The sequence below is a fragment of the Mesitornis unicolor genome, unplaced genomic scaffold (genome assembly GCF_000695765.1).
Source record: "Mesitornis unicolor isolate BGI_N332 unplaced genomic scaffold, ASM69576v1 scaffold3108, whole genome shotgun sequence".
Classification (NCBI taxonomy): domain Eukaryota; kingdom Metazoa; phylum Chordata; class Aves; order Mesitornithiformes; family Mesitornithidae; genus Mesitornis; species Mesitornis unicolor.
In genome coordinates, this window is record NW_010202362.1 from 10,772 (window position 1) to 28,883 (window position 18,112).

Sequence of the window (18,112 nt, forward strand, 5' to 3'; positions counted from 1 at the left end):
TGCGAGTTTTAATGAGCTCTTGTCTTCATACCCCAAGAGGATCATCGTACTTCTGAAATTGAGACTAAACGAAGTATTTTAAATAAACAAAGCCATCTTGTGTCCTCTTTCACTGTAAGGGGACTCATGATCCTAGCATTAATCTCTCTACTTCCAGGAACGGAAGCACCAGGCAGAAATACATCTCTGTGCCCCAGTTTCTGGCAAAGCAGAAAAGGGGGGTCAGCGGCAGTGCTCCGGTCTCCCAGTGCAGGGATGGAAGACGGTTCTTGGTACCGCTGTTACTGTGCAGTAAAAGCAATTACAGAGGATTAAAGAGGAAAACAGATCAATAGTACCTGTTTTTGTACTCTTCATTCACAATATTCATGGACTGTGTCTAATGTAGTTGGTATTACCAAGTTAGGAAATACGTTCTTAAAACGGTCAGACGGTGGCGGGGAAGATGATGACTGAACCCCACGCAAGAAAGGGCTCTCATTCTGCTCTCCATTAGCTCTGCAGGTGCCACTGCTTCTACTGATCCCTCCGCGCCTGCCGTTTCTTGTACACTGCTTTCCTATTTATGGTGTACTTGTTTTCCTTCTAATTCCTTCATCAGGAGCCCTCACAAAACTACTTCAGAGCAGAGGGGAAACATGCCAATGACTAGACAAGAAGTGCTGTAAACTACAAAGTAAGCAGGCACTTCTACTCCTCCAATCTTTTTAAGTAAGAAAAATCTTAGGTCCTACAAGTGAAGAATAGCAGGTAATATACCTTCAGACAGAAATGCCATTTTAAGCAAATACTTTCCCTTTACTATAGTAAATTTTAACTCATCCTATCACAAGAGTGATCGTTTCTTTAACTGAGCATTCTCACGACAGTCAAGAATATCTGCCCTATCATTTCAAGAGTTATATTCCCTATATATTACATAGCTTAAACGGTAACTTCTTTGTCAAGCCTAAGATCAGCACAAGCTTTTGCTCAACTTCAAGAAAGAGACAGTGAATACAGCTGTACTCAAAGAAATAACCAAAATAACTTGTCAACCAAAAGTGAGACTCATCAACTCTCTCTATAGCAACCAAGAGTAAACAGAGGAAGAGAACAAAAGGCCTAAGAAAGGACAGTTCAGGAAGACTTCTGCGATTTCCTCTGTTTTTGTAATGTCAGAGGTTATTAGGAAATTGGATTAGGAAAATATTGTCATTCAGAACTCTTAAACTCTTCATTCATATGCTTCATGAGATGGGGTGCAAGAATTAAAAACTCTGTGTAAAAACATAGCTTCAGTTAGTATCTGTGGTTGGCCCCTAGGTAGACAATGACACGATTTTCATACACCTTCTTCATAGTTTTCTCAATTTGCTTCAGAAATACTTGTGGAATTCTCCCACATAAAGTGTGCACTGTATCCAGAAACTTGGACTGCAGAGGGTAGTACAGAGACTGGAAGAGATTGTCTTCAAACGGGAACTGAAAAGAAGAAAAGAGAAGAGAATTATTGGTTTTCACCAGTCACAACACAGCATTTGAGAAGTTTCTGTAAGACAAAACCTTCTTCAGCAGTCAATGACTTGTCCCTCACCTTTCCAGAGCATCATCAAAGCCCATGGACCTCAACTGCTACTCTGCCTGAGTGCCCACTTTCAGAAGAGTCTGTATGGGCGAATGACCCAAACAGCCAACTTCCCAGGAACTGCACTGCTAGTCTGTGTTTGAAGGTGGTTTACTAACATAGCAATACTGTAACAAAACAGGTGTTTTAGAGTGGAGTTGTACACATACAACTCCAAAGTGGAAATATGGACTTACGTCTGTATGCAAACATCTGCCCTCCGTGTGCTCCAGGTGCTCAGGGAGGACAAGCTTTCCTTGGGCATTTATGGACCAGAGCCACAGCACCAACAGAACTCCACCCAAACACTTTTCTCCCACCTCCAGTATCAGAGAAAAGCAATTTATCAGCCTTTTTGATTAGAAGTTTACTGTAATATGAAGGAGGATCATTTAAATAACCTCAGATAGACACAGGCAGTAAGACAGGAGACACCAAAGCAGCTTTGTTATTTTGTGTCTGACAGGTATACATAACACACCACTGTGCTCAGCCGGATCTGCTAGAACAGCGATCAGTGGCACAGTTCTAGCAGGAACCTGCGCTGAAATGAAAGGACTGCCTCTGTCGAGACAGACTTACATCACGGATCACTTCATAGAGTGCCTTGAACGTCGGCTGTTTGTCATCGTGGTAGACACCTCTATTTCCATGCAGAATAGAGACACCTTCTTCTTCTGCACCTTTACAGTTGCTTCCATACATGCAGTGATCAGGCCGGTAGTTCCACTGACATGGAAACACGTAGAGACACTCTGCCAGCGCCGGTCAGGGAGACGGTGGGGAACAAAACCAAGGAGAGAAGAGACAAGTCAAACAAGAGTTACAACATATTAATCCATTTCTCTGTGAAAAAGCTGGGACTGACAATCAGAAAAAACTCAGTTACTTCTTTTGTAAATATCCCAAGCAGCAGTTAGACACAGGAGCTTCCTTTCCTTGGAGAATGACTATACACATCTCACACTGTTAGATCTGAACTAACGAAGAGAGGGCAACATAAAGACTGGGTGCAAATATAAACCAAGAATCTCCAGAAAACAGATGTATATATTCAATGGAGCCAAGTCTGAGCCCCACTACCTGCATAATTTCAGAATTATTCTCATAGGCTGTAAATCCCAGGTGGACGTACACATTAACTTCATGCCAGAGTGCAGTATGCATATTATAAATAACAAATTAACAAATTCAAGAAATGTTCTTAACACAGATAATCATGACTCAATCATCACTTACCTGGGTTAAAGTAAAAAATTATATTTAGTAAATCCTGGTCTCCCCATGTAATGTAATTTTTGTACTTTTGGTATAACGGATATAACATTTCCTCCCAAGTCAAACCACTCGGTATCATGCTGTTCTGCGGGGCAAAAAACAGAAGCAATGGGTTAATACCATGAGCAGCGATGTGATAAATGGCTCAGAGTGTGGCACCCACATATCTGTAAATCTGCTAAGCCACATCAGCTACCTCGATGAAACATTAAGAACTGCCAGAAAATGTTGGACAGGGCTGAACAGCAGAGCTGACCCCTCCTGTTGACCTGACCAGAGCAAGGTCTCCTGCATCCATCTCCCATGTCAGCTCCTCCCATTCACAACCTTCCTGTTCTGAGCAACAGGAGGGAGAAAAAGAGGAAAATGCACAAATGCAAGGACAAGGTGAAAACTGAGGTATAAAATGCAGACTGAAATTTATCTTCCCTGGGAATTATGGTATTAAAAGCAAAGACTTTTTTTTCTCAGGCTGTTCCTGTAAAGGAATGGGAAACCCTTGGCCTTGACTGAAGAACAAGACCCCTTGTGGTAAACAGTGCTTTTAAAGAGGTTAGAGGATACCTGCTCAGTGAAACAGATTTTACAATTCAGGCCTTTCACAAAAGAGGGGAGATGTCGGATAAAATGTTCCCATCTCATTTGTGTCAAAATTCAGAGTCACTTCATCTGCAGCAGGATACAAAATTCTATTTACAGCAGATGCAAACATGTACCAGTTTCTCTGGATATTTACACCAGGCTTACCAATTTAAAACACAATACAGCAACTGCATTGAAGATCCTTGAGTTTATTTTTTCATGCATCTTTCAAGGGAAAATGAGATGTTGAAGTAACTTTTACTACTGCTAAGAGACTGCTTCATCTGCAAGTTCTCCATGCTCCAGTCTCTTGAGGAAGCTTCACTTGTTTTAATAATAATTTTCACTGTAATAACTCTTAATATCTAGAATGTGTTTATATTTTTCAGATTCTTTATATTACAAACTTTGTATAATCTTACACTAAGTTTCAGAAGATGTGAAAAATACACAAATCACTAGTTTCTGCACCAGCTGTTGCATCTCTTCTCACCTTGAACTGAGTGTTGCGTATGCGTGTTAAATTCATTAGCATCACTCCAGAGTTGACCCCAGTTGTCCCGTAATAGGGGTGACGCGCAAACCGGCTGTACCAGCCAATCTTTGGTATCTCGTGCTCTGGGGCCATCGCAGCCAGCTGCGTGGAGTTGAACTCTGTCAGGACTTGCCAGATGTCATCGATGGGCCTCAGGAACAGAACATCGGTGTCCACGTAAAGGAGAGAATCCACGTCCTTCAGAATCACCTTGTGGGTTTGCACAGCGTGAGGAAGGGGTGAAAAAGAAACGGAACAGACAGCAAAAAGGAAGATCATTGGCAAAAGGTACTTTTATTTTGAACTGATAATTTGAAAGAGGTTATTGATTTATCAGCTAAATGTAATTACACACAGGGATAGCAGTAATCAGGTCATGGGCTTGCTGTTTGTGTTTGATTTTGTTTTTAAACTGCGCAGCAAAACAGCTACCAGACCACAACAGCTGGACTCAAACCTTCATGTGCAACAGGAATCCATCAAGCTCTCAAAAACCCCTGCAAGGCAAATTATCAGTTCAGAAATTGAATGTGGAGAACATGTATTTACACAGCTTTATTAGTTCTTTTAGACATCTGTGAGTGGTACTGTTACACAAAAAAGGAATCACAGAACATTAGGGATTGGAAGGGACCTCAAAAGATCATCTAGTCCAATCCCCCTGCCGGAGCAGGAACACCTAGATGAGGTTGCACAGGAAGGCGTCCAGGCGGAAGGAAGTAAACCATTTGTAGAAGACATGCAATTGCTCCACACTGTTCAGCAAGGACTGTTCTGAAAGGATCACTGTTGAAAGTGATACGCTATACAGCAACCTGTGAAGCTGCTGCTCTGTGTCTATGAAAGATGCTTTCACAACCCCTCACAAAAGCTAATCTGGATCCTGATCCTGCAGTTGGACTGACTAGCACATGCCTTGATGAAACACAGAGCTTCCTCCATAAAGAGAAAGGGTAACTTAGTGTAAAAGAAAACTTTCCATCTCCATCTGGTACCATGTTTCCTTACCCCTTTCTAATGACTGTTTTTCCTATTACAACCTTACATTCATTATTAATATATACAAATGTTTCACATGAATTAATAAAACCCTATTCATGACAAAAATGTATATGCATCCTCCTGAAGAACAGAATTTGCTTGGTAAATAGGAATGTCATATGAAAACTGATCAGCTCAGATTTCGGTCTGTTATCAGACTGTATCAGGAATAACCACAGTCAAGTCAGTCACGTCAGAAGGGTGCAAACTAGAAGTGACATCCAGGATATTTAATCTGTTCCTGTCGACAATGTTCCCCCTTGTGGCTACCCAAACCCTTACACACTCATTCATTAATCTGAGTAGGGCAAATTACGTAGTGCTTCAGCAGCCCAAGGAAACTCCCTTGATGTTGGCACCAACTATTCGCAAGGTTGGTTGTCAAGTAATAAATATCATCAGCTAAAGCTGACCATCAGTTCAACTGCATTTTTGTTTCTCTTCTTCATTATTTGCTAAAACTGTCCAAAAACTCTTGAAGGACTGAAATTTTCTTACTTTGATCCCAGCCGAAAGCCGTATTTCTATCTCTTTCTTTGAAAAGCAAATCCAAAAGGCCATGGATTTTCACCAAGTCATGGAACTGAACACTCACTCTCTCATCCAATTGCAATGATACTAATGATAAACTTAATCACTTCTACTAAAGAAATTGAATTTTACATAAATTGAAATGTATTGTGACTGAAGATTACCTATGAAAGACAGTGAACAACACTACGATTTTGAGTAAGTGGGATGGAAAAATTACCTCTAAGCATGCTCAACAGGCATTCACTAAGAACCCAAATCCATACGTACGGACTTAAATGAGATTTTTCACCTGACTGAACACTGTGGGATTTAAACCGACATTTAGCCAGGTTTAACAAATCCATGCCCTGTGTTTCTGATGTGGTAACTACGTGTTCTTCCTACACAGCAGGACAAGCAGGAGATGGCAAGTGTCTCTGCATTTCAAACAGAACTTATGCTACAAGAACCTCCATGTAGACAAGTCCATCACAATCCAGATCACTCTGCTGGGTGGAAATTTATAGCAACACATCATTTTCCCACAAAAAAACACAAACCAGCATGTGAAGATATCAATAAATGGGTGACACACAGTTCAGTAACACACCAAGAGCTCAGAGGTAAATATCTGCAAATGTTAAGTATTCTGGAGTCCAATACTTCCCATAACAAGTGAAAAAAAGAGAGTTACTTTAAGAGTAAATCAATAGAAGACAGACAGTTGAAAAGAAGAAACCAGTTTTCAGCTTAAGGATATCCTGGATATTGCATATTATTCTGTAGCACCTAGAAGCCCTAATTCATAGGGACCAACTATATGAAGTAATATTAAAAAATATATATATAAAAACCACCCCAAAGTTTAGTCTGAGACAGGAAATAACACATGAACACAGAGAGCAGAAACCATTAGACTTTGCCAGAGGGACCCAATGCACACTCTGTACCACATAAGATATTTCCTAAGGGTAGAGTGCCAAGTTCAGGTTTTGCTGTTAAGGGTTAAGTGGGAAGCTGGATTCATGCACGCAAACAACAGACACTGCTTCTTCCAGCAGAAAGATGTTATTTCAGCAACTTTAAACATGCACAGAAATTGGAGTCTGTGGGAGTCAATGGACTGTAATGACTTTCCTACACATAAAGGGATTCAAGCAGGTGGTAGTGTTCTTTGTGAAGTGGATGCCTATCAGCATCTGACCCCATGCTTCCCACCTGGGATGCACACACTCTCCTTTCTGGTTTGTCAGCGGGTTTTTCCCTCTCCTGTGTCCGAGGTGGTGCCCTGCGGTGACAGCCAACAGACCAAGAGAAAAACTCTGCTCCTTCCCTTCAGCCCTTCACACTTTCCTCTTTCACATGTGAAGTGTTAAGACTTACTTAAAACCTATGCATCAGTTTGAACTGATCAGATCCCCTTCCAGCTGTGCATTTAACTTTGCCTTGGGTAGGGGAATTTAATTTCAGAAACTGTGACTGTAAGAGCTCTTTGCATAGCTTCTGGGATTTCAATGGAGTTACACTGGGGATAAATTGCATATGAATAACTTCAGCATTCCCAATGTCCTATAGCTTTCAGGTAGCTCTGTTCCCAAACACTTTTCCTAAACTAAAGGGAGTTTTCAGAAGAATATTTTAGGCTTTACACAGCCCTTAAAACAATATTATATTTACTTATTCAAAAGCATACAAGAGGAGCTGATGTATTCTTGGCTCCGCAGATTTTCAGTGTCAATAGCAGCTGAGCACAGGGCAAACCTGTGGCACAACAGACCTGGCTCCAGCTTGCTCTGCTGACCAGAAGGGCTCACCAGAGGGGCAGGACTGCAGGTGACAAACACACGCGTCTGACCTGGCACAAGTAACCCACAACTGTGTCTGCTAATCTGAGTCCATGCTTGCTAGCACCAACCATGCAGACATATCTGACACAAACAGTCAAGAACATGGCTTGACTGTGCTTCCTCCTCACTCTACAGGCGCTTACAGCTTAAAAGTATGAATTTTTTGCAGCTATATAGAATATTTTTAATAAATCTCTCAAAAAGTTCTGCACAGAACTGGCTATATTTAGCCTGATGCTTCACTTAAATACTCAATTATCTGTAATTTGATTTCACAACTTCTGTCTCTATAGATTCTCCCTGTGTTAGCAAGGTTGGCAAGTAGTAACACACTGCTGTGCAAACACATATTGATGTATTGTAAAGCTGGGTTATCTAATGGTTTGCAATGGCCAGCATGGCTGTTTATAAGAGCTTTATCCAAAATTAGGGACAAATCACAAAACCTGATGCTAATGTAGCAGTACCACGAAGTTCAGCTACTAAACTCAATTGTAGTAAGCAATTAACTCGAGTTACAACAGAGATAGAGCCTCTTGTCTAGATAAAGCCCTGGCACCTATTCCCAGTGCTGCCACTGATCCAGCGGGTTGGACACTGCATCACACTAAAGAGGACACCTATAATACAGGGATATTGCTAATCTACCTCAAAAGCTCTTAAGCAGATTAAGTGTTTTGAGAAGGGTTCTAAATGTTAGTTACCATTAGAAGTAAAATAATCCAAAAACCCCTTAAGCATTTCATAATACTTTAGCTGGATGTTTTGGTAGCCTACATCAGCCATATGGGGACAGCTGCAAAGCAGATCCAAGGTACGCAACAGTTGCGAGACCAGAAGACAGATTTTCACCTTGTCTTAATGTCCATGTTAGTACAACAAAACTCTGCCAAGTGATTGCTGAGAGCACCGCCCTCCTGGTTTATTTTTCAAGTTTCGTTTTGTGCTCCTGTTAAGATCCACATCTTCCTTACTCTGCCTTTGCAAATCCCATTGATGGCTCTACTGCAGTAACTGCAGCAAGAGACTCAGACTTGTGAGATTACGCGGAGGCTCAATCTGCTTTCCTGCATACACACAGCAAACACGATCAGACATCACAGGATGCCTCTAAAATGTAAGAAGCCACACAATGTTAAGTGTTTCAGCAGCTCAAGATGAAATGTGTTCATCAACCTGTTACCCAGGACAAAACAGTTAATTACTGCGAGCTGCAGGAGCACATCCCCGAGCTCTCGTTTTGTCAGTGAGGAAAACCACTGAAAGATTCTTAAACCATTTTCCCTTAGTACATTCCCCATACCCTCCTGTCCACTTCCATGTTTGCTACAGCAGAGGCACTTGTGGATCAAAGACTCGCATTCCACCCGGGCTTGGCATTACCAGGAGCAAGGCAATTTGCAAAGCTGATAAACCCAGCTTTCCTGGGGTCCTCCTGAAATCCAGTCACATTCTACACCACTGCAGGGGAAAATGCTTAGGACAGGGAAGGATAAGAAGAAAAGGATATTGACATCCTGCTGGTATTTATTTAAAATAAAAGTCAAAATAGTTCTCTAAACAGTAACACTAGAAACCCTTCGCTCCCACTGTGTGCAGACCAGATTTTGACAGCATGCTTTCATTCAAATGGGGTTTCAGAACCTGGTTATCAAGCACTGAAAAAAGTAATGGTGGCTGAAATTACCCAAACCAGCCCAAGGTTGTGTCAGTCTGTGAACCTGAGGACCGAAAGTCCAACTGGGCACTTGCCACCCCAGCTATTACTACAACTTGTCCTTACTGCATCCATATCAACTTAATGTCAGCTGCAAATTCTCTCAGACAACCCCTCCTATTCAAAGCCACAGACCTCAGCCTGAGCACACACGGCATTTTGCCACTGCCCCAAAAGAAACAAACATTTACAGCTCAGGCTGCTCCCAGCTTGCTACGATGACATGGAACGGTCCAATATTCCTTCAGAAGAAGTTGCCAAAATTCAGTGTTCTCCAGCAACACGCACGTGACAAAACAGGAACCAGGAAAGCAGTGCCCAGCCCAAAGGAACCAGCACGAACACATAACCCTTTTCTGCCATCAGAAGAGCAATGACCAATAAAAGTGAAAGTGTTTCCGTGTTGAGCCTACCAAAATGACAAAAACTAGCTCAGAAACAGGAAGAACAGAGAACTGTGTTTACCCAGTGAAAACAACCCCATTTGGGTACATCCTCACAAGCGGTCAGTATTGACCAAGCTATTGCTTAGGGATTATTTTCCAGGTGATACAAATATTTACTCAGGGAAGCGAGGATCCCTGCTGAAGCTGGAGTTACTTCCAGCCCATCTGGCCGTTGTGCATTTGATAGCCTGTCCCTAAATGGCAGATAAACAGAACTGCTGACAGCACATATTTTCTCACATATGTATTCATAGTCTGCATATCTGGACGTGCAGCTGTCTCCTGATTGTTTCCATGTGAGAAAGTAAGCATCTCTTTGTCCCTCCTCATTTCTCATAAGACAGCAATGAAGAAATCTGGATCATGTGAAGAGCATGTCACTTTATAGCAGTCACCCCAGTCAACAGCAATGCATAAGATATTTTTGGTAGATGTTCTCAGTTCCACTGAAATTCCTTTATGCAAAAGTTCTTTCCATTTCTGATATTTTTGCATATGTAAAAATTGTTACCAACACTTTCTTTCTCTGCAGCAACCTAAAATGTTTTCTAAGGTTATGACACTGTAGGTATTACAAGGTAAAGAATACAAATTTTCAGTGAACCTGAAGATCTCAGTATACACAGGGCTCTGGCATGAAATCTGGCTGGAATTATTACCTTAAGGGCAAATCTGGCAGTCTTGGAAAAAGAAATAAAACTCAAGGAAAAGGGATTGCTGAAAGCATCCGTGTAAGGGCTAACATATGGAAAGAGAGATAGTGAGTAACAAGGATATGGTGACTGCACGCTGAAAAGAATGTTACTGATGGCAGGCATGCAGCATCTACCCAGAAAGCATCTGCCCCAAAGAGCTCTCGCATTGAGTCTTAAGAGTCCTAATACTCTGTGTGTGTGTGTGTGTGTGTGTGTGTGTGTGTGTGAGAGTCTGAGAGGTTCACAGAACTGGAGACAGATAGGAAACATGCATTCTTTGTTAGCAGCAGAAAAAGCAAGGCTGGAGGTTTTTAAGTGGCCAAAGCACAGATTAAGATGTCTTTAAGCAGATGTTTCAGCCTGAAAATGGGTTTAATAATCCACCAGCAAAGCTTCCTTTCTGTGGAATTAACCTTTTCCTGAAGCGACCTCCTCTGCAACCTGGGTGCCTTACCGGAAGAAAAAGGCGCTGGGCAGCACATGGTTTGAATAACTTTTTCCATTCCTGAGCATTTCCTACTGAGAAGGTTATTGGGTAAATGTTGTATTCAAACTTCTTTATGTACGAGGAAGGCCATTCCTTTAACTGAAAGACATGGAGGAACGAATTAGACACAACATTTTAACTACACATGCATAGGCATTTATAATCTGTGTACAGTAAAAAAATACTTAGTTGCTACTTGTTGATGTCAATGTAATTTTGCTAAGAGATTTGTGACTTACACTAACTCATTTATTTATTCATTTACAAAATTACATAGAAATTCACCTTCTTCTCAAATTCAGGCTTGAGGGAATCCTCAGCAAAAATGTGAAAGCAGAGCCTCCTGTTGCTGAAGAGAACTGCTGACTTCAGCATGATCAGCGTCTCCTCCAACCGGTCCCCGCACGCCACAACCGCCAGATGCATGCACTGCACAGATGAAGGCTCTTTGTTGTTTTTCTGTGCTCCAGGCTTCCTGAAAAACCATAAACAGGCATATAAAAACACTGAGGTAAACATGGAGAGAGTCCCACATTAAGAGGGGTTCTCTCTTCCCCTTCATTTTGGAAGGGATCTGGAGGGTTTTTTCTGATGAGATATCCACAGAATGTGCAAGTGTCGTGCCGATTTCTGTCAGTGGTACAGATCAAGAGTGCTAAAAGTAACACAGATAAATACGCTATTTTCAGAAACTGTCTGGTTATTCTTACATTTCTGGATTTGCATAAATCACTGCACTACATACACAGATGAAACCAATTCAACAGCACCTCAAACCAGACAACAACTTAGTCTGCAAGCGATAACCTCCAACATGGAAAAAAAAGCTATGAAGCCAGAATGGATTTATTACTTACTGCATAGCCAACTTTCTAACTCAATGCAGATCACAAAACTACACCCAGTAACTTCATTACCAGGCTCTTAATGGCTAGACTGGAAGAAGACATCCATACTTTTAAATATCCACTCCATCCATATGTAAATTATCCTAACAGTTAATTAATTTTGCTCTTAAAAATGCATGCCTTAATCCTGGCCTGGAGGTACTGGCACCGTTTCAAAGGACCGCTTGCTAATTCACCCAATGGAATCCCTGAGATTTTGCTAAAATAGAGATTTCTAAAAACAAACATATTCACATGTCCCAGATGAATCAGACCATATTCCACAGGCAGTCAAGGGCCAAACTATGGGTTTTTCACTTAGCACCCATCTGTGTGGGCTTTAAATAAACTTCAGCTGGTCTATAGGGAGATCTGCATGTAAAAGATACACTGAAGCTACTTGGTACTCAGAAAAGTCAGGGTCCTTTTGGGGACTTGAAGACATTTTCAAATTACGGCCTCTTGGTTTTGTGTGTTCCCCCATCAGCAAAAAAAAAAAAATCACTTCCTCCGGGAATATATTGCATTGTATTCACAGTCCAACGTGGTTTGCATTTGAATTCCATCAGATGGTTGTGCTGACAGAGCAATGACATCCCAAGCATCGTCATCATCACAGCAGAGCTCAAAAGGTGATCACAGAATCACAGAATATGAGGAGTTGGAAGGGACCTCAAAAGATCATCCAGTCCAACCCCTGCCAGAGCAGGATCACCCAGACTGGGTGATCACAGATTACTGCCAGTTCTTGACACAACACGAACAGCGGACACCAACCCCTGCCACACAACTGCATACGTACAATTAATCAGTAAAGCTACTACTAGAAACTAAAGTTCTAACTAAAGATAAAAATGACAGTTAATAAAGCTGGTGTAATCTTTTCCCAGACATTAAAATGTTGCTCTGTATCACAGCAGCATTCTGTACTACAGAGTAATCCACTTCTGAGTTAAGGAAAACCAGGCAACGGTACTTCACTGACTATACAAAGCAACATGTTTCATTAAGGGTTTAAAGTCTTGGGCTTTAGTCTTAATTAAACCCCAATTTCATCAGTGTATAAATAATGGAATACTACGTCTATGTGAAGTGGTATTTACTTTCCAACCTATTAGTGTAAAACCCACTGAATTATTGAAGTGAATAATTAGCTGCTCACACAGATCCCCTTTTTCCCCCTTCTCTCTATCTCTTTAATGTTTCCTCTTAATTGAGTCTCTAAATCAAGCCATATGCAGGATGAGAACTGCTTTGATACAGCTTGTGGCAATGGAATTTGCTGGGAGAGGGACTAAACTCTAAGCTTTCATTGCAACATTTCAAAACCCAGCACCAAAGCACACAGCTTTTCTTTGCAGATTTTAGACACAGTGAACTCTCCGTTATGGAGCTATTTTATAGTGAAAAACCCAGTATATGCAGACAGCACTTCCAGGGAACAGGCTCAGCAGGAGAAGAAACCCTTGATGATGCAGAACAACCCATGAGCCCATGGGACCTAGGGGTGACAGGAGCCATCCTGCCCAACATGGACACCCTGCAGCCCAGAGCACAGGAGAAAGATGAGAGTCACCACGGCCTGGGCTGAAGGGGTTCAGGAGCCTGTGACTGCCTAAGGAGGAACAAAGATACCAAAAAAATTGAGTATGAGGTAGCATTTGAACCACCTCAGTAGCAGTCTGGGACACTGAGGGCAACAGCTGGTGAGGAAAGTAGCAGTGAGGAACAGAAGAATGTTGGGATGCAATACTGAGTATCTTTTTATAAGTACATAAGGAAACCAAGAGGACCGTGAAAACAAGGTGAGCTGGAAAGGGAGATAAGAGTGCCATAGCAGGATGCATTTAACAGCAGTTTCAGCTTAGCCTGTACAAAATTACTATTACTCTTGAGAAAACTGAAAAGAGGCAGGTGTCAATGCAAAGTCAAACTGCCAGGAAGGCAAATGAACAGAATACAGCAAAGAACATCACAACTCCCCTTCCCTCCTCTGTTTACACATGCATGTACATATAGTGCAGGGGGGAGGGAAAGATGGGGAGAACAACATCTGGATGACAGGATATTCCTAAAAGATCTGCAGAACATGGACAACATCTTCAGACCAAAGCAGTTCCAGTTTGACCAGCAGCATCTGGGTGCTCCTGCCTCACACAGACCAAACAGCTGTGCTGTCTTATCTGCATCCCCTCGTCAGGACAAGGGGGCCTCCACTGTGTGTTGTCAAGAGAGGAAGAACTGGAGGTCAGGACGTTGCTCATACCACTGAGCAGCTACTCCATTTCTACTGGGGCATGTAGATAAAAGTACGTTAATACTGTGGTACATCGTACAAAGGTTAAAATCTGTTACATGGAATAAAAACAGCTGGCAAGCAAGGACTGCTCGGTTATCAGCCTTAGACATCCATAGGCTGTTGGCATAAAGAAGTGCTCAGATCATGGCTGAAGGGTGAGTGAGCACTGGTTTGGGCTCTATTTCGGTAAATCAGCACCTGCAAAGCTTTGGGAGAGTCATGAATTCTTTACACTTCAGTTGTCCTACCTGTAAAATGGGCACAGCCATTAGAGTAGGAATAGTTACCTACCTCGAGACTTCCAAACACATGAATAAGCACATAGATCCACAGAGTACTACAATTAGAATTATCATTAGCCAATTCTTCCTAACATTTATAAGTGCATTCATACATTTATAGGCCAACTTACTGGTTATGGACAGAGTCTGTAATTGGATTTTATGGCCTAAGTTAAATGTTTAAACGCAACTAACACAATACAGTGACCTAGGCCTTAAAGTTTAATTTGTTTAACAAGAACAAATAAAGAAATTATATATACAAGGTTTTTGTTGCCTTGATAACCTTCTTCTAAATTTCAGTACATAAATGCAGCTTGAAGTATATTATAAATCTAATATAAAATTATGCCACACTCTTTGCTCTGCTCCCTGTTTTAACCATCTGTTCTGAGAAAATGGCTCTTCTGCCCTCTCTTTCCTCCTGTTCTCATATTATTATATGGCTTTAAAATTAATCACTGTTGCCCAAGATGAAACACTACAGAGAGCATCACAAAATAGACGTAGAATACATCCCTATGAAGCAGCTGAAGACAACATGATGAGACATAGAGTGATGAGATGTTTACAGCAAAGGCCTTCCAACAACACAGACCAGCTCCTGCCCAGTTGCTGATGGTATTTTATTGACTGCAGACATTTTTTATTAACAGCACAGAACGAGCCCGAGTGCTCATGCACAACAGCGTGCATGTCTAGGTCTTAAAGTTCAGATTACATGCAATTTTCTTATTAGTCACAGCCAAAGTGTCTCAAACATAATTAACCCAAAACCTGTCTAAATCAATCCAGAGCCATTCAAAACAATGCATTCTCATCTCATTACAAAGCCCGCTAATCTATTCAAGCCTCCAAATTTATTCCTGAGAGAAAGATAATGCATGCAGATTCTCACAAAATGCAATATAGTTGTTAGTTTTTGAAACCTTCTTCATATTATGATCTCATTTACTCTCGCAGCATAAACAAGGTTAGATTTGGGCAATGTATCAAAACTGATGATTCACTAAATAGGCTCCTTTCCTGACAGTAAGCACCCAGTCCACGTCCCAGCAGTGGCTCCATTATATGGAATATTCTCTTGCATGCTTTAAAACAGACATTAGAAAGGCTCTAAGTGCTTTTAAATAAAGTTTTCTCATTTTAATGCAGTTGAACAAAGCTGACTGCAGTTGCTGGCAAACAAAAGAGTGGTTAAAGTTTCAATCTTCTTCACCCACTCAGAGGAAAGGGAGAAAATCCCTTAAGACCAGACTGGATGTTCAGAACAACTTCTCTTATCAAGAGGGTTATTTGCTAGGCAAGCCTGAGGAATTCAGGCCTTCAGTGTGTCACTGCAGACCACTGCACTCACACCACACGTGTGTGCACACAGCCGTCAAGGACAAAGGCTCTTGATAGGTTCCCATGCAAGAGATGCTGTGGTCCAGGGAACTACATGTTTGAAGGTTCACCTCCCAGCCTCGCCATGCTGGGGCAATAGGAACTGCAGTCACATCTGCCCTTGGAATGGAAAAGAACCCTTTTGTTTGTTGATACTGCGCACACATTGGTTTGGCACGCACTTAAAACTCTGCTTATGAAAAAAGTCTTCCTGAAGACATAGAACTTGCTACTTCCAAGAGGAAGGATCAGTAAAACCACCAGAAATAAGTTTTCAAAGCGAATCAGAAACATGGCTCATCTGGATTTGCCAAAATTATCTAATGACCCAAGAAGGACACATGAACGTATTTACTAATGTTTGCTAGGTGCCAGCCAGCTAACGATATATGATGGAGTTAAGCTTTTATCATGTATGACTACTTAAATTAGAAGAAAACCGCACTTCTTAAAGATTAAAAAATAATGTCTTCTATTATTATGTGACTACAGAAAGAGGTATCACAAAATCCCAGTTAAACCACAATTCACCTTGCCAGCAGCATGACCAATTCTTATAAAGCCAATGAACTTCCTAGAAAACACCTCTGATTATTTCTGAGCTCAGACCAAAACCTGCATCCTGATGCACCAAACCAACCTGGCAAAACTGAATTAAAACATCTTTTTATATTCACATTGATCCAAATGACCTTAGTGAAGTTTTGTTTGTCAGGCAGGCGACAAATAAACACACACACTGTGATCAGATCACAAGATTCAACACAGTCAGGATGATGCTTTGTATTATCCTGAAGGAACCAGTAATATCATATGTGATCTCTCACATCAAATTAAAAAAACAAACTTCCTTTGCTCATAACGGGCAAATAAAACAATAATTATTTATATTATAGGAATGAAGGGCATCTCCCTGACTTGGACTGCAATGTGTCACTCCCCAAAACAAACTCTTTTTTATGGATACCCTCACTTAAATAAAGTGTATTTTAGCAGCAACTAACACAATACAAAACCTTTCAGCAAGAGCTGGAACCAGACCCACAGAATTGTGCTTCTGAGTTGCACAAACTCCTGCTGATGCCAGCAGTGCAGAACCATGTCTTGCCAGATGTGAGGGGAAAAAAACCAACCACCAACCCCACAAAGCAAACAAAAATTGAAGAAAACACATGGTTCAAATACAGCATTCCTTTCTCCTTTTGTTTTGTTTTGTTCTGTTCCAGACCTTGTAAAAAGTACTTACAAAGTCAATAAATAATAGAAAAAAGATAGATAATGTCAAATTGTGGAACATGAAGATACTCAATGAAAAGCTCATTGAAATGGAACAGTTGTTTACATTCTCCAGCAGTTTCAAACTTTCTGAGCTCCTTCCTCCAGTGTTCTTCTTGATTTCCATGATAATCGTAGAGATATGCCTTAAAGAAAAATGACTTCAGGAGGTACAGTTGCTAGTGGAAATAATCCCGCTATAATACATGCATTTGAATTCTGTCCATGATCCATTCTCAGCCACAGTAAACATCTCCTGCATTCAGTAGGGTAACAATGCTTGTAAGAAACCAACTGCTTTAATAAGTTAAGGAATAAGAGCTCAAAAAACAGGAATAGTCTTTCATTCAGAACATCTCTGTGAAATCATGAATCAAAGACACAAAGACATACCAAGTTAATTAGATCTATGAGGTCACACTGACCATAATATAGTTGGAATGCAAAGGGGAAAACAGTCCTCCACCCACCGAAAGCACGCTGCCCGCATCTACTTCTGAAGCAATTACAGTCTTTTAAAAAATACTCTGCCTGCAAGGTGCAGAAAGAAGGAACGCAACAACCCATGATTTCAAACTCTTTTTTTAAAGTTCTCCGAAATTAATTTACATATAAAAAGCATTCAAAACAAAAAACTTCAACATCTTAAAATCAGTCGGTGCAGTTTGGAACCCAGTTGTACCACATGGAAACTGCCACCTTCCCTGTTCCCTGCAGCATTAACGAGAAATCCGCAGGAGCACAGCTCCGGACACTGACAGCAGCTCCTCACCAACTCCAGCCAGCAAGCACCAAACTTCCCACGTCAGCCTCCAAAACAAGGCCAAAACTAACGGAAAAGCAGCTATTTCAGAGGCCGCTGTCGCACAGCCACACAGAGGAGGTACTGCCCAGCTCGGACGCAGGGACCAGAGGCACGAACAGATCTCCACGCACTTTCGTGGCATCTCCGGCAACCATAGCCCAAGTGAAAACACACATCAAAAAGTTTGTACTTCTACTGCCAGGGCGGTTTGCACAAGGGTTTCTCATGACTGACCACTCGCAGAGGCGACGGGAAAAAGATCGGGGAAAGGGAAGTGCCCGCAGGACCAGGCGGCAGAGGCACCAGAGGGGACCCACAGGGCGGGAGGGGCCGGGCACGCGTGGGGCTGGGCACGCCTGTCAGCGGCCGGGCTCCAGCGGCCGGGCCGGAGTTGGGAAGGAGAGGTTGGCGGGGGCTCCCTGCCCAGGCCAG

The 18,112-nt window shown here is 41.7% G+C and overlaps 1 protein-coding gene across 1 annotated transcript; it reads right to left on the bottom strand.

Moving 5' to 3' along the window:
• Positions 1-1,213: 1,213 nt before the first annotated feature.
• GXYLT2 (glucoside xylosyltransferase 2) lies at positions 1,214-11,216 on the bottom strand. Its single transcript, XM_010190359.1, has 6 exons — positions 11,033-11,216; positions 10,715-10,846; positions 3,960-4,211; positions 2,846-2,969; positions 2,189-2,361; positions 1,214-1,464 (listed from the first exon to the last, which is right to left on the bottom strand). The coding sequence occupies exons 1-6, from the start codon at positions 11,171-11,173 to the stop codon at positions 1,282-1,284; spliced, it is 1,005 nt and encodes a 334-aa protein (XP_010188661.1). The 5' UTR covers positions 11,174-11,216; the 3' UTR covers positions 1,214-1,281.
• Between the last annotated feature and the right edge of the window lie 6,896 nt (positions 11,217-18,112).

Coding starts and splice junctions, on each gene's coding strand:
- GXYLT2 (XM_010190359.1), bottom strand. CDS start 11,173: ATGCATCTGGCGGTTGTGGCGTGCGGGGACCGGTTGGAGGAGACGCTG. Junction 2,970..3,959: donor TACGCAACACTCAGTTCAAG/GTGAGAAGAGAT, acceptor TTTGCCCCGCAG/AACAGCATGATACCGAGTGG. Junction 2,362..2,845: donor AATTTTTTACTTTAACCCAG/GTAAGTGATGAT, acceptor CGGCGCTGGCAG/AGTGTCTCTACGTGTTTCCA.